This window comes from Lithobates pipiens, unplaced genomic scaffold (assembly GCF_037356315.1).
Source record: "Lithobates pipiens isolate NorthernLeopardFrog02 unplaced genomic scaffold, aLitPip1_a1.2 Scaffold_23, whole genome shotgun sequence".
In the NCBI taxonomy this organism is placed as follows: Eukaryota; Metazoa; Chordata; class Amphibia; order Anura; family Ranidae; genus Lithobates; species Lithobates pipiens.
In genome coordinates this window covers 329014657-329037417 of record NW_027507785.1, presented here as the reverse complement: position 1 = coordinate 329037417, position 22761 = coordinate 329014657, and the positions used below count along the sequence as shown (strand labels likewise).

The 22761-nt window shown below is 46.5% G+C and overlaps 1 protein-coding gene across 13 annotated transcripts in view; it reads right to left on the bottom strand.

Moving 5' to 3' along the window:
- Nucleotides 1-22761, bottom strand: part of PTPRF (protein tyrosine phosphatase receptor type F) — a 1477204-nt gene that overhangs the window by 104542 nt on the left and 1349901 nt on the right. For all 13 annotated transcript variants that reach the window (XM_077450677.1, XM_077450676.1, XM_077450680.1 and 10 more), the window contains one exon: nt 8009-8197. In XM_077450677.1, coding sequence (XP_077306803.1) covers nt 8009-8197 — 189 coding nt within the window. The remainder of the gene's footprint in view (nt 1-8008; nt 8198-22761) is intronic.

Here is a 22761-nt window from a genome sequence, read left to right as displayed (position 1 = left end):
CTAGAAGAGATAGATAGGAGAGGTTGAGGGCCATAAAGCTTCTCTAGAAGAGCTGAGTAGGTAGAGTTGACGTCCATAAAGCTTCTCTAGAAGGGCTGGGTAGGTAGAGTTGATGTCCATAAAGCTTCTCTAGAATGGCTGGGTAGGTAGAGTTGATGTCCATAAAGCTTCTCTAGAAGGGCTGGGTAGGACAGGTTGATGTCCATAAAGCTTCTCTGGAAGAGTTGGGTAGGACAAGTTGATGTTCACAAAGCTTCTCTAGAAGGGTAGAGTTGATGGCCTGGCAAGGAGACCTGTGGTGGTGGGTGGAGGATGGAGGAGAGGAACCTCCTAAACTCCTAATCACCATGAATGCTCCAACATCTATGCTGGGTCATGCATTGCCAAGGTGACGTGATAATGTGGAGCTGATTATGGGCGACTGATTTACTTTTACTCTATTTATTGTTACGTTAATGCAATTTGACTATTGGTGGGATTTTATTGGTCTGCACTATGGGCAACCCTAGCAGGTTTTTTCCAGTGTCCAATCACCTTAATATAGCCTGCATATAACCCAAGGTCTGTGAATACAAGTCCTGTGTAACCACTACAGCACAGTTCAGCAGCAGGAAGAGGACAGGGCAGCCCTGCAGTGAAGATTTCTCCAGGATTCATCTGCCCGCACATTGTTGAACACACTTCGTTACAGGTAACTAAAGATTAAAGCTGTAGAGAAAAATGTGTATATATATATATAACGGTCAGCCTCCAGCAGCTGGATGATGTAGAAAGGCAAGATAAAAATAGACTTCTGCTGTGACCAATCAGTCCAGAGCATCCAGATAAGCAAATGATGAAATCTGGTTGGCTGGCAGACGTTTCTGCCATTTGTTGATTTTGCTTTGAGCTCTTCCAGCTGTACTGCAGTATTACCAGATGCTCGACTAAATATCCGCAGGTCAGGTGTGTATTACTCGGGGAACTAGACACTGCGTTTAGAGGAGATTAACAGTCATTAGGCAGTGCTGCTAACTACATTCCCTGGAATACTGATGACCACCAGAGGGGCATTTACAAAGCTGTGCGATGCAGGTCACACCTACCAATATAATCATTCCATTATTAATGGATGTGATTAAACCAATCGAATCGATCAGAGACCCTCTTGTTCGATTGATTTGGACTGTGTTGCATTAATCAGCCGTGGAGGAATTTTGTTGCTACCTGGAAAAAAAAACCATCTGTGCTCCAGAAAATATAGACTGATTACAGGAGCCGTTTAAAATGATCGTTAACATTTATTACTAATCAAATATGATTTTAGTCAATGCTTCCAGACAATTGCTACATCTTTCACAAAACGCTAACTCTATGGCCACCTTACAATGTATCTAAACCCAAGAACAAAAATAGAATGCATTGTAGATTACCAGACCGTAGATGGAGGATACATTTGTTTACTTTTTTTTTTCAGGCCTTTTTTCCCCCTGGTGATCCTGCCAATAACACACTTCCTGTCCTATAGAGACAACATGATTAGTTTGAGCTACAGACTGTGCTGGACCAGTTGAATGGTTCATGATTGATATTAGGTGGTTCTGCGGGTGAATGATGGTGTTGATCTCTTTTGGAGATATGGGCTGCTGCTACCTTGCTGGTGTGACAGAGCTGTCCCTTCAGCTGAGAAGATACTTAAGTAAGAAGGGAGAGAAGCGCCTGGCGTCCAGAATAAGGAAACTCTTGATAAAGAATATATTTGTTTTTATCGGAGGTAAAATATGTTCAGCTAGAGCCAACGTGTTTCGGGGGAATAGCCTCCCCCTTCTTCAGGGCTGTTGGTACATTGCACCGGAGATGGATAGGCTTGGCAGTTGTATCCAAGTTTCTTATGAAAGCTGATGACTGCATGCGAGATGCAGAAGCAGCAACCCCAAAGCCTATCCATCTCTGTTAGAATGTACCAAAAGCCAGTGGCGACTAGTAGGGTTTTTTTTGGGGGGGGGGCAACCCCCCCTCCCCTGGGCCACCGGCGGAGCGGCACTAACACAGCCCCCACCACCACCACCCACTGTCCTTACCTTGGAGATGTGGGCGGTGAGATCGTGACGGGGTCGGTGAAAGCTGCTCCGGTGACCAGTGTACTCTCGTGGAGCAGCCGTCTCTTCCTTCCCGGCGTTAGGCGTCCAATAGAAAAACCTGACGTTTTTGCCAATCTGGGAAACAGGTTTCATACCTGCTTCCCAATTGGCCCGGGAGGAGGATCAGTGTTGCAACAGCAAATTTTCATTCGCTGTTGCAACACACCTGGGTGGGCTCCAGACGCAATACTCTCGAGTCCACCCTTCCCAGAAGAGTTGAAGCCGTTAGGCCTCATGCACGCTGGACGTTTTTGGACGTTTTTACAGCTGCTGATTTTGGCATTAGATGTTTTTTTCTGCAGTCAATAAACTCCCCGTTATGTTATCCTATGTGTCCATGCACACATAGGCTGTTATCAGCAGTTTTTGGCTGGGGCATTTGTTTGGCTTTAAAAAATCCCTAGCTGTAAAAACACTTTAACATGAAAAAACGCTTAAAAATGCAGATAAATGCTGATAAACGCAGGTGAACGCTCAAAAACATGTCTCATCAGCGTTTTTTTGACTTTTTTGACCCATTGGAAAAAAAAAGCTAAAGAACACTAATCCGGAAAAAGCTATTGCAAAAACTTTGAAAAACTCACTGCAAAGCTACTGGTGTTTTTATAACGTTATTTTAACGTCCAGTGTGCCTGAGGCCAATATTGGACCCTACGGACTAAGACTGATGCCATTAAAGTTCACGTGCGTAAAGGCAGGTGTCCCAATGCTTTTGACAGCATAGTGCACATTTAAATGAAAGTTTTTGCGCCAGGCAGTTCAGCTTTAATACCCCTTTCACACCAGGGCGTTTTGCAGGCGCTATAGCGTTAGAAATAGCACCTGCAATCCGCCCTAAAGAAGCTGCACCATTGTGTGTAGTGTGAAAGGTGCGCTGGCAGGACGTCGGAAAAAAGTCCTGCCAGCAGCTTCTTTGGAGCGGTGAAGGAGTGGTGTGTTTACCGCTCCTCCACCGCTGCTCCCCATTTAAATCAATTGGACAGCGCTGTAATACCGCCGGCAAAACACCGCTATTGCGGCGTATTGCTGGCGGTTTTAACCCTTTTGCGGCTGCTAGTGGGGGGTAAAAGCGCCCGCTAGCGGCCGAAATGCGCCTCTAAAAATAGCAGCGTTTTACCGCCGACGCAATGGGCGGTGTGGTGTGAAAGGGGTCTAAGCCGGACACCAATGTGAATATTGAAGTAACCAATTTGAATGTTGCATCAAAAATGCTTCAAGAAAATTGAATAATGACGTCCCCGATCAAATTGTTGGTCTATCTTTTAAGCGTCATCAGCTCTAATAGAACCAACCAATTAGAAATTGAAATACATGGAATGGATTGAAGAGCAATGAATTCTGATTGGTTGCTATGGTCTGACTGATGCTGCACAATTGCTTTATTATAAAATCCGATAATGAAGATTCTCCACATTAACCAGCCGTATTGTTCGCTGTTAGCGTGGCGCTCAGAGGCTTTTATTTAGCCCGTTACATTGGGTGATCCCCGCTCCGTCCATTGTCACCATTTCCAAGGCGGTTTGTTCGGTGATGAAGGGAATGTGGATGTTTGTTGGCAGGATACGCGTTTGGGGCGCCACTGCTGAGTGGAGTCAAGTGTTGGATAACCAGGCAGCTGTACAGCAACGTTCATGGGAAAAACAAAACAAAAACATTAATTTATCTAATAAAATGGCGTTGGCGTCAACAGAGAGCCGCTCTATCAAAACTTCTTATTTCATATTTTCCTGACCTCCAGCTTCTGTCAAGGCTCCGGAAGCGAGAGGCGGCTATTCAGAGGATTTTTATATGCACGTTCCAGTAGATGGGAGTCGGTGTTGGTTAGGGACGACCATTCACAGAGCTTTGTTTAATGTGGCAAACGCAGCACAGCGGATTAGAGGATAGTACTGCGGCCGGGCCAGCATGGAGGTTCAACATACAAATTCCACCAGTATTTATCTTCTCTCCAGGGGTGCAATGATTTCCTATGGGTGGCCTGTTTTCCTGAGATTACCTAAAAAAATAACATCCACCTGAACTGGCCCTATGATTGCAGGGGGGGGGGGGCATTAGAGTGTAAGCTCCTCTGGTACAGAGACTGATGTGCCTGGCTCAGTGTTCTCTGTACATCACTGCGGTATATGTCAGAGCTATATAAATGTATAATAATAATAATTGTGTGCGACTGTGGGGGGATATTAGAGTGTACATTTTTTTTTATTAAAAAATCATACATACAGCTCATTAATAAAAACATATTTACACAAAAATAAAACAACTACTAAACAAAAACAAGCGTGCTTACATCAGCAAGTAAAGAAAACAAGAAAACATAGAAAGAAACATTTTAATGACAACAAAAAAGAGACTACAAACCCCGAACCTCAACTTAACCACAATCCAGGCTAAGAAACCTTTGGAGATTTAATCGTCATCAGGATGTGATTCCAACCCCCCCCCCCCCCCACATCATTCGCCCCGAGTTCCAAACCAGCCACTCTCATTCCCTTCCCACCTCCCCCTCCACCATCATCCAATCCATCCCTCACTCCACTCCTCAGTGTCTGCTGACCTCCAGCCGCACTTCTGCCACGCCGAGGAGGAGAGGTTGGCACCACCATACATGCTGGTCCAGCACCCTCCACTGCCTTCACTACAATAGGAGAAACAATAGGTGCGGACACAGACTTGACAACCGCACTTTCTGACACTGACTGGGAGACCACAGACTGGGGGGAAACCGACACTACAGACGGCCTCACAGATACAGATTCTGACGGGACAGAGAAACTAGGATTCCCTGGTACAGCCTCTGCCAACCCAGACTCTTCTCTATCCAGACAGAAGAATTCCTCCACCAACTCTGGCTTGTTGTGCAAAGCCTCAGGGCACTGTCTACAAGGGTGACCAACCTTATCACATAGGTTACATTTAATGATGTTACACTCCCTCGTCTGATGCCCCAGTTCCGGACACAAAGAGCACTTCTGTTCTGGACATTTAGAGGAGAAACGTCCCTTGACTCCACATTTATGGCACAGCTTAGGTTGACCAGGGTAGAAGACAGTAATCCTATCTCTACCAATAAAGGCAGAGGAGGGCAAATGCTGGACCACTTTCCCACACACTCAACCTCATTGACTTCAACCACCCACTCATCCAGATTCCTCTATCATCCACAATCTTTTTTAGGGGACAGTATGTTTCCCCAAACCTCCTCAACCAGACGCATAAATTCTCGGGGGGTATAGACTCATTCCTTGTCAGGATAGTCACATTCTTACTCAAGGGCTGATGTGAGACAACTTTAGGGACAAGCCCCTTTCAGTCTGACTGGCCCCTATATACATGCGCAAACCGCTCCCAAAACAGATCCAGCGATTCTGGACGCACAAATGATAAATCATATTCATAGTAACCAGCTGGACTGATAAGAGCATAAATATCCTCTGCCTTAAATCCCATGGCTCTGATCTTATCCACAACCACCCTCCTGATAGGTGGAATACCTCCTCCTTCCCACCTGAGCTGTACCACATTCCTGCATTTAATGGAAGGTGCGTAAGGTAAAAGTCGCACAACTGGCTCCCTTCCATTAGCAGCAGCATGACTTTGTCCTGACACAGCCTTAGCATAATTCCTAACTGGGACAGATGATACACTAACTGGCTGCATAGGATCCTCTGAAATCTGGTTTGGTAAATTACCCACCACTTGATCCTCCCTCCTCCCCTCCAGCACAACAGTCCTGCTCACCATAGTCCCAGAAGTACCACAGATACCAACAGTCCCGTCATCAAGTAAAGTCTTCTGTTTCGAAAAAAACACCAGCTGTTTCAGCGTTCATACGGCCCTCCTGCTCTGCAGTTTCAATGTTCATGCGACATTCCTGCTCAGCACGGTTAGTGTCCATGTGGGACTTCTCGCAGCCAGCTCCTCCTGCATTCCCTGCTGATTGCAAGGATCTGTTGGCAGGTTCAATCTCAGGAAAGTCCTCCACACATTAAGAGAGATTTTCAGCAAGCACTCCTTTATCATGATCCTCATCTGAAGAGCCAGGGAGATTCCATTTCTGTAATGGCCTGCAGCAATCTGCGGTTTTCCTCAACCTCCTCCTGAGATGACCCAGGCTGCTGGGGAGGGGCAGATACTGACTCCGACACAACAGAACCTGAGACCGGGGTAGTACTAGGGCCACCATGTGAAGCCACTTCCTTACCCCCATCCATACTGTCACCGTTGCTCTGGTATCCACCCTCTGGCTGGTACTGACACAAGCACTTTCCTTTATCTGTTGCAATCTCTCCTCATTCTCACACTTTTCTCTGAACACACTGCTGCTCTCCTTCAGAGAGGCAACCAACTTCTCCTGATTAATCAATGCCTCTTCCAGAGACTTCACTCTTTCTGTTTCCAGACTTACTGTGCAGGGATTTCTTTTTCCTGAGATCTTCTTTCATTACAGCAAGTTTCTGTTCCTCCTTAGAAATTCAGTGAAGTCTGTTCACTCTATCCTGGAAGACTGGTAAGGATTCCTCTTGCATAGGGACAAGCCCAGGATCCACTGCAGCTTGAGCACATGGAGTAGACCTCAGTGCCTCTGGAGAGCCTCCACCTTCGTCTTCCTCAACATGGTCCATGCTTGACTGGGAAAAGCCTGCAAGATCCACCTGAATTCTTAAATCACCATATTCCAGAATGATAATTTTTCAGCCCTGAAGATGGGGTACTCTTGTAACCCACGTAACAGGTTGATCACAAATAAATTGGCACTTTCATCCTTCACCCTCTCCAGTCAAGCTAAACTTTCAGGTTCAGATGAAGTGAAGTAGAAGAGCTCATATAAGTTTCATACAAAGGTCTTGTCACAAATGACCATTCAAGGCTGAATATTCACATACATCCAGCGGTGACGGGTTATCTTCAAGCCCTCATACACATTTTTGTTGGTCTAATGTTTGGTCCAAAGCCCTAAAGAAACCCTCCAGCATCTGCAGCACATCCAAGTCTGGATTATGGACGCATTTGGCATCGGGATGACATCGCTGTCGGCATGTCATTCACAGCATTAATTATTATGTTGATAGAAGAGATTATAATGATAATGGTGCCCTTTCCTGGGCAGACATTGGCCCCGTCTCACAGCCACTGTTAAAAATAATTAACAAGGATGATATTTTCTTTTCGCGCAAACATAGCAAGATTACGACCCGTTCACGGGAGGGGAGAGCGAAAAGGTCAACGCCGTTCTTCCGCAAGCGCTGAATTTTATAAATCCGATTAACCCCTCCCCCGCCTTTTTTCCTTTTTGAGCTGGGCCTGTATCAAGGTGTCTGCATCGGCTCAATAATTACGCCAACGTATTGTAATAAAGTTTGTCAAAGACAGACAGAAGCGACACGCTGACCTTTCACGAGATTAAAAATAACAACAACGCTCGGATGCAAAGTAAAAGCCGTCAGGCTGAAGAATGAGATCACTTACAGGACGTGGAGGTGCGGCGGCTGTCTCGGGTTTCGCATTGAGAGTTCTATTGTCCGATCGCCACGGCACAGGCACCGAGCGTGCGATTAAGGTAGCAGAGCCCCAGTTGAGGGGAACCAGGGCTGGCATGGGGCAGGACACGGGGCAGGGCACACCGAGGTACATTACATAAAGTGCAGCAGGAGGTGTGAGACTAGGGAGCCCTATAGTAGGATCAGATACTAGTTGCAGATTTCTCCTCTTTTGGGGAGGAGCGCTGATCATACCAGAGCATTGGGCGTCATGTAAAGAGACATAGAACTCTCATCAGTGACCCGATCACGGGGAATTCATATCTGTCATCTGAATGTCTTTTATGTCTCTGGTCTGCGTCTCACCAGCGCCCTCCACAGGGGACTCGCACACACACACACATGCCATACCTGAGCGCAGCTGCTTAATCCTGCCGTTGCTGTTGGCGGTGTCCACGGGAAGGAAATCTTTGTACCAGGTGATTTCGGGGTCGGGGTTCCCACTGGCTGCACACAGCATGGTGGCCGTCCGGGTCCTCTCCACCACCTTCAGCTGGGGTCCCATGTCGATGACGGGAAAGCCGTGCGGCAGCTGCTCCTCTGCAAAACACAAAGCAGGACTCCGTTATACAACCTCATTCCTCCAGACATTCACTTGCAATTCACATATTACTATATCTACTAAACGGGACAAGACATGTTTTTTGGCATTCAAAGTGACCCGGTCATCAAAAAGATTTAGGTTACGTGTATTCCTTATAAGTGATGTGTCAGTGTAACACTTCCAGGTATCTATTACCTCACAGAGATCACAGTACTCCCCCTGACAATGCCTTCATCTGCTTTACTATTCAGGAGGACAGCACCATCTTTGTTTAGCACCATCTTTGTTTAGGTATCATCCAGGGTCACCATCTACTTCCTGGACTGAGATCAGTTTATGATGATCTGAGGAAATGTCCTCTGTCACAATTGCCAGTTGCCAGCTCTCCTCTCCTCATGCTGTGACAGCGCGTGAGGAAAGGAATGCCGATAACCAGCAAGTTTGTTTACATGTAATCAGCTGTGATTGGACAGAGCTGATCACATGGTAAAAAGCCACTGTGATTGGCCCTTCACTGGTATCACAGAGTGCGCTGGTTCTGGGAGGGATCTCCATGGACGCCACAATGTAGCTGTCTTTCGGCTATAGCATGGGTCCGAAGCGGTTGAGCTATGACAAAAAAAAAAAAGGAAAGAAGGAAGCTGATTGGCTACCATGAACAGCTTCTGCACTCTCCAGTTTTAGTAAATCAACCCAAAAGTGTTAAAGCCAAAGGATCAGCATGACAGCCAGACAGCTAGCAGGACATCAGCTAAGACAGCCCTGTATCCCTGACATGACATCACACTGAGGACACAATATGATCCTATTTCCATGGCTGCCGTTGAGGCTTTGGTATCGCTGACCGGCCTCGCTCGCCTGGGCGGGGGGGTTGGGGTGGACTGACAACTCATGGGGCCCCCGGGCAATAGGAGATTATGGGGCCCCCAGGCAATCCGAGATTATGGGGCCACACAGTATACAATCACACAGTATACACATACATGTACACACTATACACAGACATGGTTCTATTGGCTGAGAAGGTACTGGAGAGGTGGGGCAGCTATAATCTCAGGATTTTTAGACCAAAAGCATGTCGGTAAGGGACATTTCAGAGACAGATGTAAAAAAAACACAGATTTTGACATACTGTCCCTGGTTTTATTGAGGCTGGCAACCCTGATGGGGCCCCCTTATGGCTCGGGGCCCTCGGGCAGTGCCCGAGTGGCCCAATGATCAGTCCACCCCCAGGGGGGGGAGGGATTTTGGCCTCCAGATCGGGGAGCTGCACTAGCACTGCCTTCTACACAAAGTCCGAACCTTTCACCGCTCACCACCCAGGACAAAATGACTCTTCAAGACGTAGTCGGCAACACGTGAATAAAATCGGCCACAGGTTCTGCAGGCGGCCCGGGAGAAAATATCGTCTTTCTTTCTGCCGGATCCGCACGGCAGAGGTGACCTTATTCTTGGAAGACGTATGGGGAGAACGCGGTTTTTATGTTAAACACCCGCAGGATGGAATAATTTACCTTCTCTGGTTGTAATGAGGGAAATTTTTTAAAGGCAAAACGCACCGAAAGGAGAGGTCAGCGTGCGAAACGTGTAAACAGGACGAGGAGCATATTAACATATCTGCTGAGGTGCAGAAGAAGAAGAATTAAAGGATTATGCGGAGCAGAAGAACCCATAACCCCACCGAGCCGCAAAATCAGCTTTATTACAATTTCCGGGAACTCCGAAGGAGGGGGGAGGGGGCGCCAACAGCTCAGTGTGACGAATCTTATAGAGAATTTCTACTTTTTTTATGTATGATTTATAAATAAATCCGGTCACATGCCCCAAAAATAGAGCATAATTCCTCATTTCAGGGCAATGGGCGGGGCTATACATATTATGCCTTTTCACCCCATTGGCCAGATGCACATCCAGACGCGCTGATGTATACATAGCCTGATATTATAGAGCGGTCTCTGGCTTTCTGGCCCTCATCAGTGCAGTGTATGGAAACCATGGCTACCATAGAGTAGGGTTTTGGGACTCAAAAGACGGTATAACTGTACATGTTATGGTAAGCGAGGGCTAAAGGAATAAAAAAATAACCTTTAAGTGGTTGTAAAGGCTGAAGATTTTTTTTTTTACCTCTATGCAGCACCCCCACAGCCCCCCAATACTCACCTGAGCTCCCTCTCAATCCAGCAGTGTGCCCAAGAGCCGGTGTTCTGGCAGATAGTGTCATGCCATCATATAGTGTCCGCCCCGTACTGCGCATGGGAAGATGAACGGCGCCTGCGCCGTGAGTGGAGGTGTTAGCCCCCCCATCCAAGCATACATATGGTTGTGAAAATTAGAGGGCCCCTCGCGGGCGAGCTTCGGGCTCGGCCTTGCTGCGCTCGGCTCTTTTTATTCTTAGAGTTTTTTAACTCTATGTCCACTTGGATGGTGAGGATAGAACCTGGACTCACGGTGCAGGCGCCGTTCATCCTCGGCTATTTTCGGAATCTGTGTGTGCTGTGTACTGCACATGCGCAGTGCACAGAGGACACTATCCGATGTGGGACCATATTTGATAGGACACCGGGACTCCCTCTCCTCATTGGCTGAGACAGCCATTTGGCTCCCACTGCTGTCAATCACAGCCAGTGAGCCAACGAGGAAAGAGCGGGGGTCACGCCACGGCTCTGTGTGTCTTATAGGCGCAGAGAACAGGGCTCAGGAGCGATCGCGTACAAGTGCCTCAATAGTAAGTGGTTTGCTATTGGAGGCACCGATGAAGGGGAAGGAGCCAGGAGCGCCACCGGGGGAATTGAGAAGAGGATCGGGGCAAAACCATTGCACAGAGCAGGCAAGTATGACATGTTTTTTTTGTTGTTTTTTTAAACCGACCCTTTAATAGCAATCCCATTTTACATAATCTGTAAGGTTATTATTCTCTCTCGTTGGGTCCCAAACCCTACTCCTTAGAAGCCATGGTGTCCACGTCTGGTGGCTTTGCTGAGATGATGTAATCAGTCTACTGCATCTGACCTCCGCTCCGCCCCTCCCTTCAGTCTTGCACAGTTGTACCGACTCCTCCCCTCATCTTGCTCACAGCACCACTTGGAAAGTCTAACTCCGCCCCTCCCTTCAGTCTTGCACAGTTGTACCGACTCCTCCCCTCATCTTGCTCACAGCACCACTTGGAAAGTCTAACTCCGCCCCTCCCTTCAGTCTTGTACCCCCTCCTTCCCTCATCCTACTCACAGCGCCAAATGTAAAGTCTAACTCCGCCCCTCCCTCCAGGTTTGCACAGTTGTAGCGGCTCCTCTCCTGGATTGAAACGGCTTCCTCTGATTTCACTGCACACTGTGAGCTTCTCACAATTGGAAGCTGCAGCAAGTCAGAACCAGGGAGGGCAAAATATAAGCGGATTAAACGTTAACCAATTGCCGACCAGCCTCCGTCATACTGCGGCAGGTCGGTGCGATCCCACGAACCGTCATAGCTATACGTCGGTCCCTTTAAGCAGGATAGCAGGCATGCTGCACAGCGGGGATGCCGGTGCTTGTGACTGGCGGTTGCGTTGACTGCCAGCCATGAGCGATCGCGGGCACGAGAGGTAGAACAGGGACATGTGCGTGTAAACACACACATCCCAGTTCTGTAAATGAGAGGAGAGAGAGATTGTGAGTTTCTACAAGCTGGGAACCACCTCCTATAGTCAGTCCCCTCCCCCACAGTTAGAACACACACATAGGGAACACATTTAACCCCTTGATCGCCCCCTAGTGTTAACCCCTTTCCTGACAGTGACATTTATACAGTAATTAGTGCATTTTTATAGCACTGATCGCTGTAAAAATGTCAATCGACCCAAAAAAAATTTGTCAAAAGTGTCCGATGTGTCTGCAACAATGCCGCAGTCTCGATAAAAAAACACAGATCGCCGCCATTACTAGTAAATAAAAATGCCATAAATATATCCCCTATTTTGTAGACGCTATAACTTTTGCGCAAACCAATCAATATACACTTATTGCGATTTTTATTACCAAAAATATGTAGAAGAATACGTATCGGCCTAAAATGAGGAAAAAGTTTGCTTTTAAAAAAAATTAAAAATGGGGCTATTTATTACAGCAAAAAGTAAAAAATATTGCGTTTTTTTCAAAGTCGACGCTCTTTTTTTGTTTATAGCGCAAAAAATAAAAAACACAGAGGTGATCAAATAGCACCAAAAGAAAGCTCTATTTTTGGGAAAAAAAGGGCGTCAATTTTGTTTGGGTACAGCGCCGCACGACTGCCCAATTGTCAGTTAAAACGATGCAGTGCCGAATCGCAAAAAATGGCCCGGTCATTGAGCAGCCAAATCTTCCGGGGGATGAAGTGGTAGTAATAAGCAAAAATCTATATTTTTCTAAATATTTTAGTTAAAAGAATGTAATCTGTTAGACATTTTTGGTGACAGGGTCTCTTTAAAGTGCCCAAAACTTTCCCTATGTAGATGCGTTTCGCCCCAAAAGATACCAATATAGCAATTATACACAGGAAGACGCTGCAACCTCGCCACATAACAGCTCCCCCCGGTGATCAGACTTCCAGGCCACCGACATCTCCAACGTACCAGAATAAGGAAAGGGATGGGCGGCACTCAAGATAATATACAAAAAAAATAGTATTCCTTTATTGAAAAGACATGTACAACGCTGGGAAAAACAGGCTACGCGTTTCGGGTGTTAGTCCCTAGCCATGACGAATGTCTGAAACGCGTAGCCTGTTTTTTTTTTTTTTTTTTACAGGTTTATTTTATTCAGGTATTTTCAATAAAGGAATTCTATTTTTTTTTGGATGTCATCCTGAGTGCCGACAATCCCTTTCCCTATTCAGGCCAAGCTGCTGCCCACTATCATGCAGCAAAAACGCACCGTACGGGAGCCTGGTAGCAGTGAGTGACAGCATGAAAACCTGTTCACGTTAACCTCATCTTTCAGTTTTTACAGGAGACTGGTAAAGTGGAAAAACAAAAAACAAAATTCTCTCTCCTGATTTAAGCTCGAAATTTATTGCCTGAGTCCTGACTCCAGACCCGATTCCGGCGAGGGCGCTCGCCCCGGGAGGGGAGGGCCTGGAACAAGTGGCTCGGTGGCGGATGAGAGGCACCGGGCGTTGAGTTCATTACAAGGCATTGTCGCTCCTAATTTGAATACACTCGATGGCACAAAGAGTTGAAAGGCACAGCTGAGCTCTGATATGCAAAGCCATTGCCCTGCCGCACAAAAAAACAAACGCCTGGCAAGGGAGCAGCTATAAATACACGCTCAGCTGCTGCGACACAGCCGTAACGTTCAACTTCTATTCAGGAAGGAGAAAGCCTCGGCCTGGGTGACGGGTAAATAAATAAAAATCAAAAGGCAAGATTTCTTTCCTCCCAATTAACGCTGAAAGTAGCGGAGAGGAGTGGGCGGACTGCAACTAGTAAGCTGTCGCCCCCTGCTGGGAGGAATAAACAAAAGCCCCCTCCATTCTCTTAAGGTGAAAAAAAAAAAGGAAAAAAGTAATTTAGATTGAAGAATTCTTCCAGGGTTCATCAGAGCTCGCCGGGGGGTGGGGGGGGGGGGTGGTTGGGAGGGGGTTAGGGGCTCCTGGAGCTAGCCGGCTTTTTTATGACAGTTTCCTGGGGGAGGGGGGACTGCATTAAAGCGTGCCGCAGTGATTGGTGGGCATGGGAAGACTCAAACTTTGTCTTAAAGCCCAATCCACGTGCAAAGCCTCACCATTTATTTTCTTTATAAAGCAGCCACAGCCTGAGTAAAAAGGCCTGTCCCCTGCCAGCAGAGTGGAAAATGGTTAACGCCCGTGTTTTCTTTTTTTATTTTCTATTTGTGTCCCGTTGGGAGAGATTTCCCTTCACTTCCTGTTTTCTACAGGCCACGCTCTAAACTATGTACATCTGTACTATGTCTGCCGACTCTGACCATCTCCTGTATTATGTCTGCAGTCTCTGACCATCTCCTGTACTATGTCTGCAGTCTCTGATCATCTCCTGTACTATGTCTGCAGTCTCTGACCATCTCCTGTACTATGTCTGCAGTCTCTAACCATCTCATGTACTATGTCTGCAGTCTCTGACCATCGCCTGTACTATGTCTGCAGTCTCTGATCATCTCCTGTACTATGTCTGCAGTCTCTGACCATCTCATGTACTATGTCTGCAGTCTCTGACCATCTCCTGTACTATGTCTGCAGTCTCTAACCATCTCATGTACTATGTCTGCAGTCTCTGACCATCTCCTGTACTATGTCTGCAGTCTCTGACCATCTCCTCTACTATGTCTGCAGTCTCTGATCATCTCCTGTACTATGTCTGCAGTCTCTGATCATCTCCTGTACTATGTCTGCAGTCTCTGATCATCTCCTGTACTATGTCTGCAGTCTCTGACCATCTCCTGTACTATGTCTGCAGTCTCTGACCATCTCCTGTACTATGTCTGCAGTCTCTGATCATCTCCTGTATTATGTCTGCAGTCTCTGACCATCTCCTGTACTATGTCTGCAGTCTCTGATCATCTCCTGTACTATGTCTGCAGTCTCTAACCATCTCCTGTACTATGTCTGCAGTCTCTGACCATCTCCTGTACTATGTCTGCAGTCTCTGACCATCGCCTGTACTATGTCTGCAGTCTCTGACCATCTCCTGTACTATGTCTGCAGTCTCTAACCATCTCCTGTACTTTGTCTGCAGTCTCTGACCATCTCCTGTACTATGTCTGCAGTCTCTGACCATCTCCTGTAGTATGTCTGCAGTCTCTGACCATCTCCTGTACTATGTCTGCAGTCTCTGATCATCTCCTGTACTATGTTTGCAGTCTCTGACCATCTCCTATACTATGTCTGCAGTCTCTAACCATGTCCTGTGCTATGGCTGCAGTCTCTGATCATCTCCTGTATTATGTCTGGAGTCTCTAACCATCTCCTGTACTAAGTGTGCAGTCTCTGACCATCTCCTGTATCATGCTTGCAGTCTCTGACCATCGCCTGTACTATGTCTGCAGTCTCTGACCATCTCCTGTACTATGTCTGCAGTCTCTAACCATCTCCTGTACTATGTGTGCAGTCTCTGACCATCTTCCCATAGTATGTGCACAGTCTCCGATCAGCTTTTGTAGCATGACCCCCCGTCTCTGACCATCACCTGTAGTATAAGCACAGTATCTGACCATCTTATACTTGTAGCATGCCCCCAGTCTCTAACTATCTCTTGTAACATATGACAGTCTTTTGTAGCATTACATTTACAGATTATTATATGTGATGTCAGGGACTACAGCCAGAGACCCCCAGTCTTTAGTAATGTAGCCCCCCCCCCCCCCCCCACTGCTTTAAGCTGTCCACTTCCAGCTGGTTTCTCCAGCAACCACATCACTGGTGGTGAAGGCACAGTGCGGTCAATCTCTCGTCTCTGTATTTATAGACGATAAATAAGCTCACTTCATCTAAATGGCTGAAATTGAGCTCTCAGCACAGCCGGTGCACCAACAAATCTGTTACGGAGTGATTAGCCCGGCAACAAGGCCCTCGCAGCTCTCCTTCCACACTCCGCTGACATACGGACGAGCCGCAGTCCGCGGGCTCCAGGGCAAAGCCAGCGATCGTCTGCGAGGAGGTAATTAATCTTAAGCAGGTAGTTTTCTTCTTTTTTTTTTTCCCAGAGAAGAGAAGACAGCTCATGGAGTAATTAATGCACCGCTGACCCGTCCTATTGATTAATCCCCGCACAAACACAGCTTGATGAGCGCAACGCAACGCGGCAGATCGAAGACACCCGGAACTCCGAAAGAGAGAGCTAAGCGCTCACTCCTTAAATCAACACTCTAATAAACTGGAGGACGACGGATTCGAGCGGGAAAACGCCAGGAAACGGGAACGGCACGACCTGGCGATCAATCAGAATCCATCCCGTAGAATTGTCCTGGTTCAGTAGAGTCGGATCGAGTGATAGTTACCATCAGTGCCGGTGTCCTATCATATACTGTCTGACTTGCCTCATGTGCCTCATGTGAACTGGTACCAGAAGGGATATCGATTGGTGTTCGCGATCGGCCGACGCTTGCCCAGTTTGATGATATGCCCGATGTTCTTTCATGTTTGTAAGTGCATCTCTTGTTTTATATTTTTGTTTTAATAAATGATTTTACACTATTTGGAGCATCTTTTCCTCCCTATGGTGAACCTTCCTTGATCCTACAATGCTACACATCTGAGTCCCGCTTCAAACAGCGTTTTCCCCTGCTGGATGGTTTATGACTGGCGTATCTCCTAACCTGCCCTACGTAAAAGTGTTCCATTTGGAGGGCTCAAGTTTGATCCATCTTCAGACCCATTTTGCGATTAAGCGCTCCCTACCGGGACGTCTGGTAAGGGGCTATTATTACTTGTCTGGTGGAGGTGCACCTGGTTTTACTTCACGTTGATTGAAAAGTTTTACGATTGAATAGATCCCTTCTACACAGGGTGTTTCTCCAGTTGGACTTTTAATGGACTTTATGTTATCACATACATTTTCAGTACTGTTTGATTCTACTTTATATGTTTCTTGTTTTTGAATCGCTGACTTAGAATTGTACATTTTTTCCTTTTGGTTCATAACCTATGAGGGGCAATATATATGTTTACTGTATTTAGTTATAAGTAATGCCTTATGGTTTATTTAGTCATTAGTTTGGTGTGTTAGAATAATAGATCACAAGATACACTTCTTTAAGGTAGAGTGGTTTACATCCTAATAGAAGTATTAGGGATTGCGCAGTTCTCTTCTTTTTCTTTATCATATACTGTCCCCCATCGGATAGTGTCCGCTGTGTACTGCGCATGCGCAGTACACAGCACACACAGATTGCGAAAATAGCCGAGGATGAACGGCGCCTGCCTCGTGAGTCCAGGTTCTATCCCCACCATCCAAGTGGACATAGAGTTGGAATATAAAAGAGCCGAGAGCACCGAGCCCGCGAGGGGCCCTCTAATTTTCACAACCCTATGTCCGCTTGCATGGTGGGGCTACCACCTCCACTCACGGCGCAGGCGCCGTTCATCTTCAGGGATTTTCCGAAAGACTTCGTCTGCTCCGTACTGCGCATGCGCAGTACGGGGCGGACACTATATGATGGCAGGACACTATCTGCCAGAACACCGGGACAAGGTCATCTAGTGCCCAGGGCAAACATGCCAAACTGCCCACCCCCCAAGATTTAGCAGTGGCCCCTTAATCCATGTGCCCGGTCCCTAATCTACATGCAGTGTGCCGGAGGCATGGATTTCAAAGTTTTTTTTTTTTTTTAAGCACATGATTAGAGCCCGAGCCTCTAATTGGCATCAAAACCGATGGGCTCTGGGCGCACCCAGTTGTGTGACATTACCAAATATACGCTAATGTCTTCCTGCTTCTCCTACCAGCCAATCAGGAAGCGGGTCCTGAGACTTGATTGGCCAAGGAGTCTTAGGACTCCCCGGCAATCGGTCTCAGCACCCACCTCCTGTTTGGCTGGGATGAGAAGCAGCAATGGCCCGGGCTCTTCCCTTCGGCAAGCTGAAGCGAGGAGCAGCAGGTGGAGGGGCAGTGGGGCAGCAACAGCCTCTTTCAGCCTCCAGGAGCCCTACCCTGGATCCAGCACCTCCTCGTCATCGGCCTCCTATGGTGAGTCCACTTATCACCGCCTTCCAGTCCGTCCCGCGTGGGGGGGTGGGTACTGTGAGTGATAGGGCCAGGTTTGTTTGCCGCCGCTGTGCATGAGCATTATAGGGTTGATATACTCAACGCTGTATCCTGGCCTAGGCCGACAAGGCCCAGGCCTAGGGCAGCACTTTGCAGGGGGGGCAGCACGGAAAGAGTCCCCGCTTGCACTGTTTATTTTTTACCATCCCTGTCCCATTGCAGAGATTCCCCTTCACTTCCTGTCCCATAGCCAAACAGGAAGTGAGAGGAAATCTATGCCCCCCCCCCCTCCGCCCTCAGAACTAATGTCCCCACTCTAAAATTTCTTAAACAGCAAGGGGTGTGGCCTTGACAGGAAGGGGTGGGTCATATTTAAATTAGGGGGTGCACGAGTTTAGTCAGGCCAAGAAGGCAGCACAAAACCTAAATAACACTACTGGATATACTAGAGGCAATTAGGTTTTGCAAAGTGTAGTTGCACCAGAGCTTGGTAAATGAGGTTAAAGCTTCAATTTGCAAAGAGTACCCAATCGCATGCAAAAAAAAAAAAAAGCACAATTTTTGCTTGCACATGATTGGATGATGGAAGTCAGCAGATCTTCTGCTCATTTACTTTAGCTCTGGAGCAACTGCACTTTACAAAATGCACAGTCTATTTGCCTTTAGTAAATCAACCCCCTATGTGTTAGCGAAAATCCCCCACAAGAACACTGAGCGCTAATCTCCGTGCTTACCCCCCCCCAAAGTATAAATACCCCTCCTCCCAGTAAGCATCTGTCCCTTCTTCAAGACGGATATAATTCTTTCTGCTGTCATCCTGTAAACTATAAACCTCTCCGAGTTTAAATCTCTCATATTCTTTTGCTGCGAATTCTCTCTTATTCCGCCATTTTTAGTTTCTTTTGTATTTCCAAGTCTGTAAATATTGAAGTTCCAGCGATGTTAAAGAGTAACTCCACTTTTATCGAGGAAACAACCCTCCCTTCTGGGTGATCTGTGTACAATGCAGGGATTTCGAAGCAGATTCCTACCTTTTGTTATTCTGAAGAAATAGCGCTTTGTTTGTGTCCGTGCGCAGAGTGAATGTGAATGGGAGAGAATTTCTAACTATCAGTCTAATGAGGAAAGTGGCAGATGTGATTTCCCTTTGGGAGTATCTCACCAAGAATTAGATTTATGTTGCAGGGGATGCCCAAAATCTGACTTGTATCTTAGTGTAGACTTCTGGCAAAATCAGTCAGCCAATCACACAGGCAGGAAATTACATTTCTGTAAACAAGGCAGAGCTTCCTTCTGACAGAGGGGATGGGATGGGTTTCCTTTCTCTGCTCTGTAGAGCGCTTCCCTTAGTGAAAGCAGCACATATGGTACAGAAAAACTGGCTGGGAAGGGGTTAACATCAGGGGGCGATCAAAGGGTTAAATGTGTGCCTAGCCAGATTTAACCCTTTGTTCGCCCCTGATGTTAACCCCTTCCCAGCCAGTGTCATTAGTACAGTGACAGTGTATATTTTTAGCAATGATCGCTGTATTAGTGTCACTGGTCGCCAAAAAGGTGTCAGTTTGTGTCAGAATGTCCACCGCAATATCGCAGCCCCGCTATAAGTTGCTGATTGCCACCTTTACTAGTATAAAAAAAAAAAAAAAAAAAAATTCCAGTATACTGTATATGCCATATTTTGTAGACACTATAACTTTTGCGCAAACCAATCAACATTCGCTTATTTGAATTTTCTTTTTTTTTACAAAAAATATGTAGCAGAATACATATTGGCCTGAGTTCATAAAGATTTTTTTTTATTGGATATGTTTTATAACAGAAAGTAAAAAATGCTGTGTCTTTTTATTTTTTTCAAAATTGTCGGTCATTTTTATGTTTATAGTGCAAAAAAATAAAAAAGTGGTGATCAAATAACAGCAATTGAAAGCTCTATTTGGGGAAAAAAAATTACATAAATATAATTTATGTACAGCATTGCATGCCCGCGCAATTGTCAGGTATCGCAGTGCCAAATCGCAAAAAATGGACTGGCCATGGGGGGCTGGTAAATCTTCCGGAGGTCAAGTGGATAAGGAAAGACATGCTTAGCTTCTCTATAAAGGGACTTATAGAGTGACTTATGTAAGTGGCTTGCATAAGAGCGGTATGGTGGTAGCTAGGGTTGCCACCATTGCCACCATTTCTTCAAGCCAACCCCAAACACTTTAGAGGCCCGGGACACCTTTGGGTGCTCCAAGGAGAGTAGTAATGTGGTGTGCGCAGCGTGCCGCAGTGAACAGTGGGTGTGGCCAAGTTGCTCTTTCTGACATCACCCTGCCCCCCAGTGATGCCGAACTTGCCCCAAGACAGCCGCCTGCAGCTCCCGTGCGGCAACAGATTTGTTTGACTATCTCGGTTACTTGAGGAGCCACTGCCCAGTTTGAATAATGTGTCCGGGTTTCAGTCTGCCTGAAACCTGGACACACGTGATTCAAAACCCTGACTGTCCGGATGAATCCTGGACAGGTGGCAACCCTAGTGGTGGCCATAGTGAGCCCGATTATGTAGCATGGTAGTTGCCCGGCTGTGTCCAGCTTCAATACTTTCGAGTCACAGAACCACCACGCTCTTGATGAGTGTCAGAACCCCTCATTTCTAAATTTTAAAGCACTTAAGCCAAGACAGCCAGACCATTACCATTTTCAAAGTAGAAACAGGCAATGGAAGCCCCCATACCTTTTCGTGATAGAGTCACTTTAAGATCACTGATACCAATTTGCAATAGTAAGTCAATAAACCAATCCCCACATCCCCACCCCCCAGGTTCACCAAGTTCCTGAGAACCGTAGCCGTCTTTATCCTTGTCTACAGGAAATAGACCTGAGAAGGGGGTGGCTGAGTGTTTGAACTCTCAGGAAAGTCTCTAGGTGGTAAACACTCCTGTAACCACAGTGGCGCCTCTAAGCCAACAAAGGATTTGGCCCGTCTATTGCAGAAGACAACACAGGCCCACTGCACGTCCCATCTAGGCAGTGAGCGATGGCCATCAATAGGAGGCAGCCTGGACATGTAATCCTCAGACACATCATTTGTTTGAGCAGAGATTAGTCGTCCAAAATCCACATCGAATAAACACGAGGAGCTCCACAACTCCGGTGTTGAGAAGGTCCCACGGGGCAGCAGAGCCAAGATAAAAACTAGCTTATGGTCCATTTGGTAATCTCATCTGATGCAATGTGGATTCATTTTATTGTAGTGTGAAAATAAAATAAAATGTTTTGTTTGAGAAGAAAAGGTCAAAATACGAGCACTGATTGGATATTCCAAGGTCGCAGTGCTCATATATCTTTTAGTACCCAAACTAAAATTCCTGCACCCTGGAAACTAAACAGCGGGTACAATAAAAACTTGAGTGAACCACAAAAACCACATGGTCTTCCACCAAAGAGAATCTGGCCCTAAACACCTAGGGTGCAAAAATCCTTATGGGGACTGGGGTACCTGTGGTCCACTTGGCCGAAAACCAGGAGGACCCCTTTTTCAGGCTGGTTTCTCACTGCTGGGACCCGGGCGACTTGTTTGTGATTTCCTTTACGACGATTTAACACTGCAGTCTATGGCACTCAAGTCACACCAAAGTCACAGAAAAGTAGTGCAAGGTAGATATTTGCCAGCGCACCAAGGATCGGCACAAAGTGGCGTCCAAACGGGTAGTAGGACCCCTTTTATCACATGCCTGACGAAGGGGTCCTGCATGACGTTGCACCTTTCTTGTGTTGTGATCATGTAATGAACTACCCGTTTGGACGCCACTCTGTGCCGATCCTTGGTGTGCTGGCAAATATCTACGTTGTGACTTGAACCAGTATCCAGCTGGTTGTTGTTTCAGCACCCAAACCTTGAGAGCTTATGCCAGGAACAAGTGCGATGGGAATATGAAGTATTATTTATGTGTTGCAAGTCGCCTGATAACTTGTAGCAGTGTGAAACGAGGTTTAGAGGACCTAGGTACTAGGTGGGACTATCCTGAAGGTAGACCCTGATGAAAAAGACCAACCTAGCTCCCCCCCCCCCCCCCAAGACTATAATAGCAAGTCCAAGGACCTACGCCCTACTAATCAGGCATGCATAACGTGCATAGAGCTGTGCAAAGAGTGACACTGGCGGGCCTTCCAGTCGGTATAAAAGTTCCTCCAGTCTCAGCCAGCAGTGAACGTTCAATGCTTCATAAACATGTTTAATAATAAAGCAAACATTGCCCCTGATGACAGTCAAAGAGAGAAAACCTAGTTCTCAAGGCACAGTAATACCCCTCTCGATTTTTCAAGACAGACCAGGTAATATAGTAAAAAAAATGTATTTATTTTTTATTATATTATTTTCTCTTTTTGACTGTATTCTTGAATTAGACAGACCAGGCGTTGCTACACACATTGCCAATCCCTGCTCTAATAATTGCCCCTGAAGATGTCATACATCACAAAACACGTTGGGCGGAGCCATAAGCCGTGAGGTCTGCGCATGCTGAGGATTCTGGGAATTGTAGTTTTGTATGCAAGTTTCTATACACAGCATCTATGTAAGGGTTTTTAATCAATTTAAATTAAAGTACCTTCTGGATTGACACTATCAGAAGAGTTTTTTTTGCCTTTTTTTCATGTCTTATAGACTGACTGAGATGGAAGGGAAAGTCATTCTGTGATCTGCCGAGTCCTGTGGTGGATTACTATTATGATGACCAAAAGCACAGTCTGATGTCTCAAGCGAGAGTCACATTCTCTCTGCTAAGCTTCAGTGGCTGGTGGAGGATACGTGGTGTTAGGCATAATTTATGAACCCGTGGGGAAGACCACACCATTACTGTATATCTTCTAATATGCTGGTTCATTATGGACTCATTTGTGGAAGCTG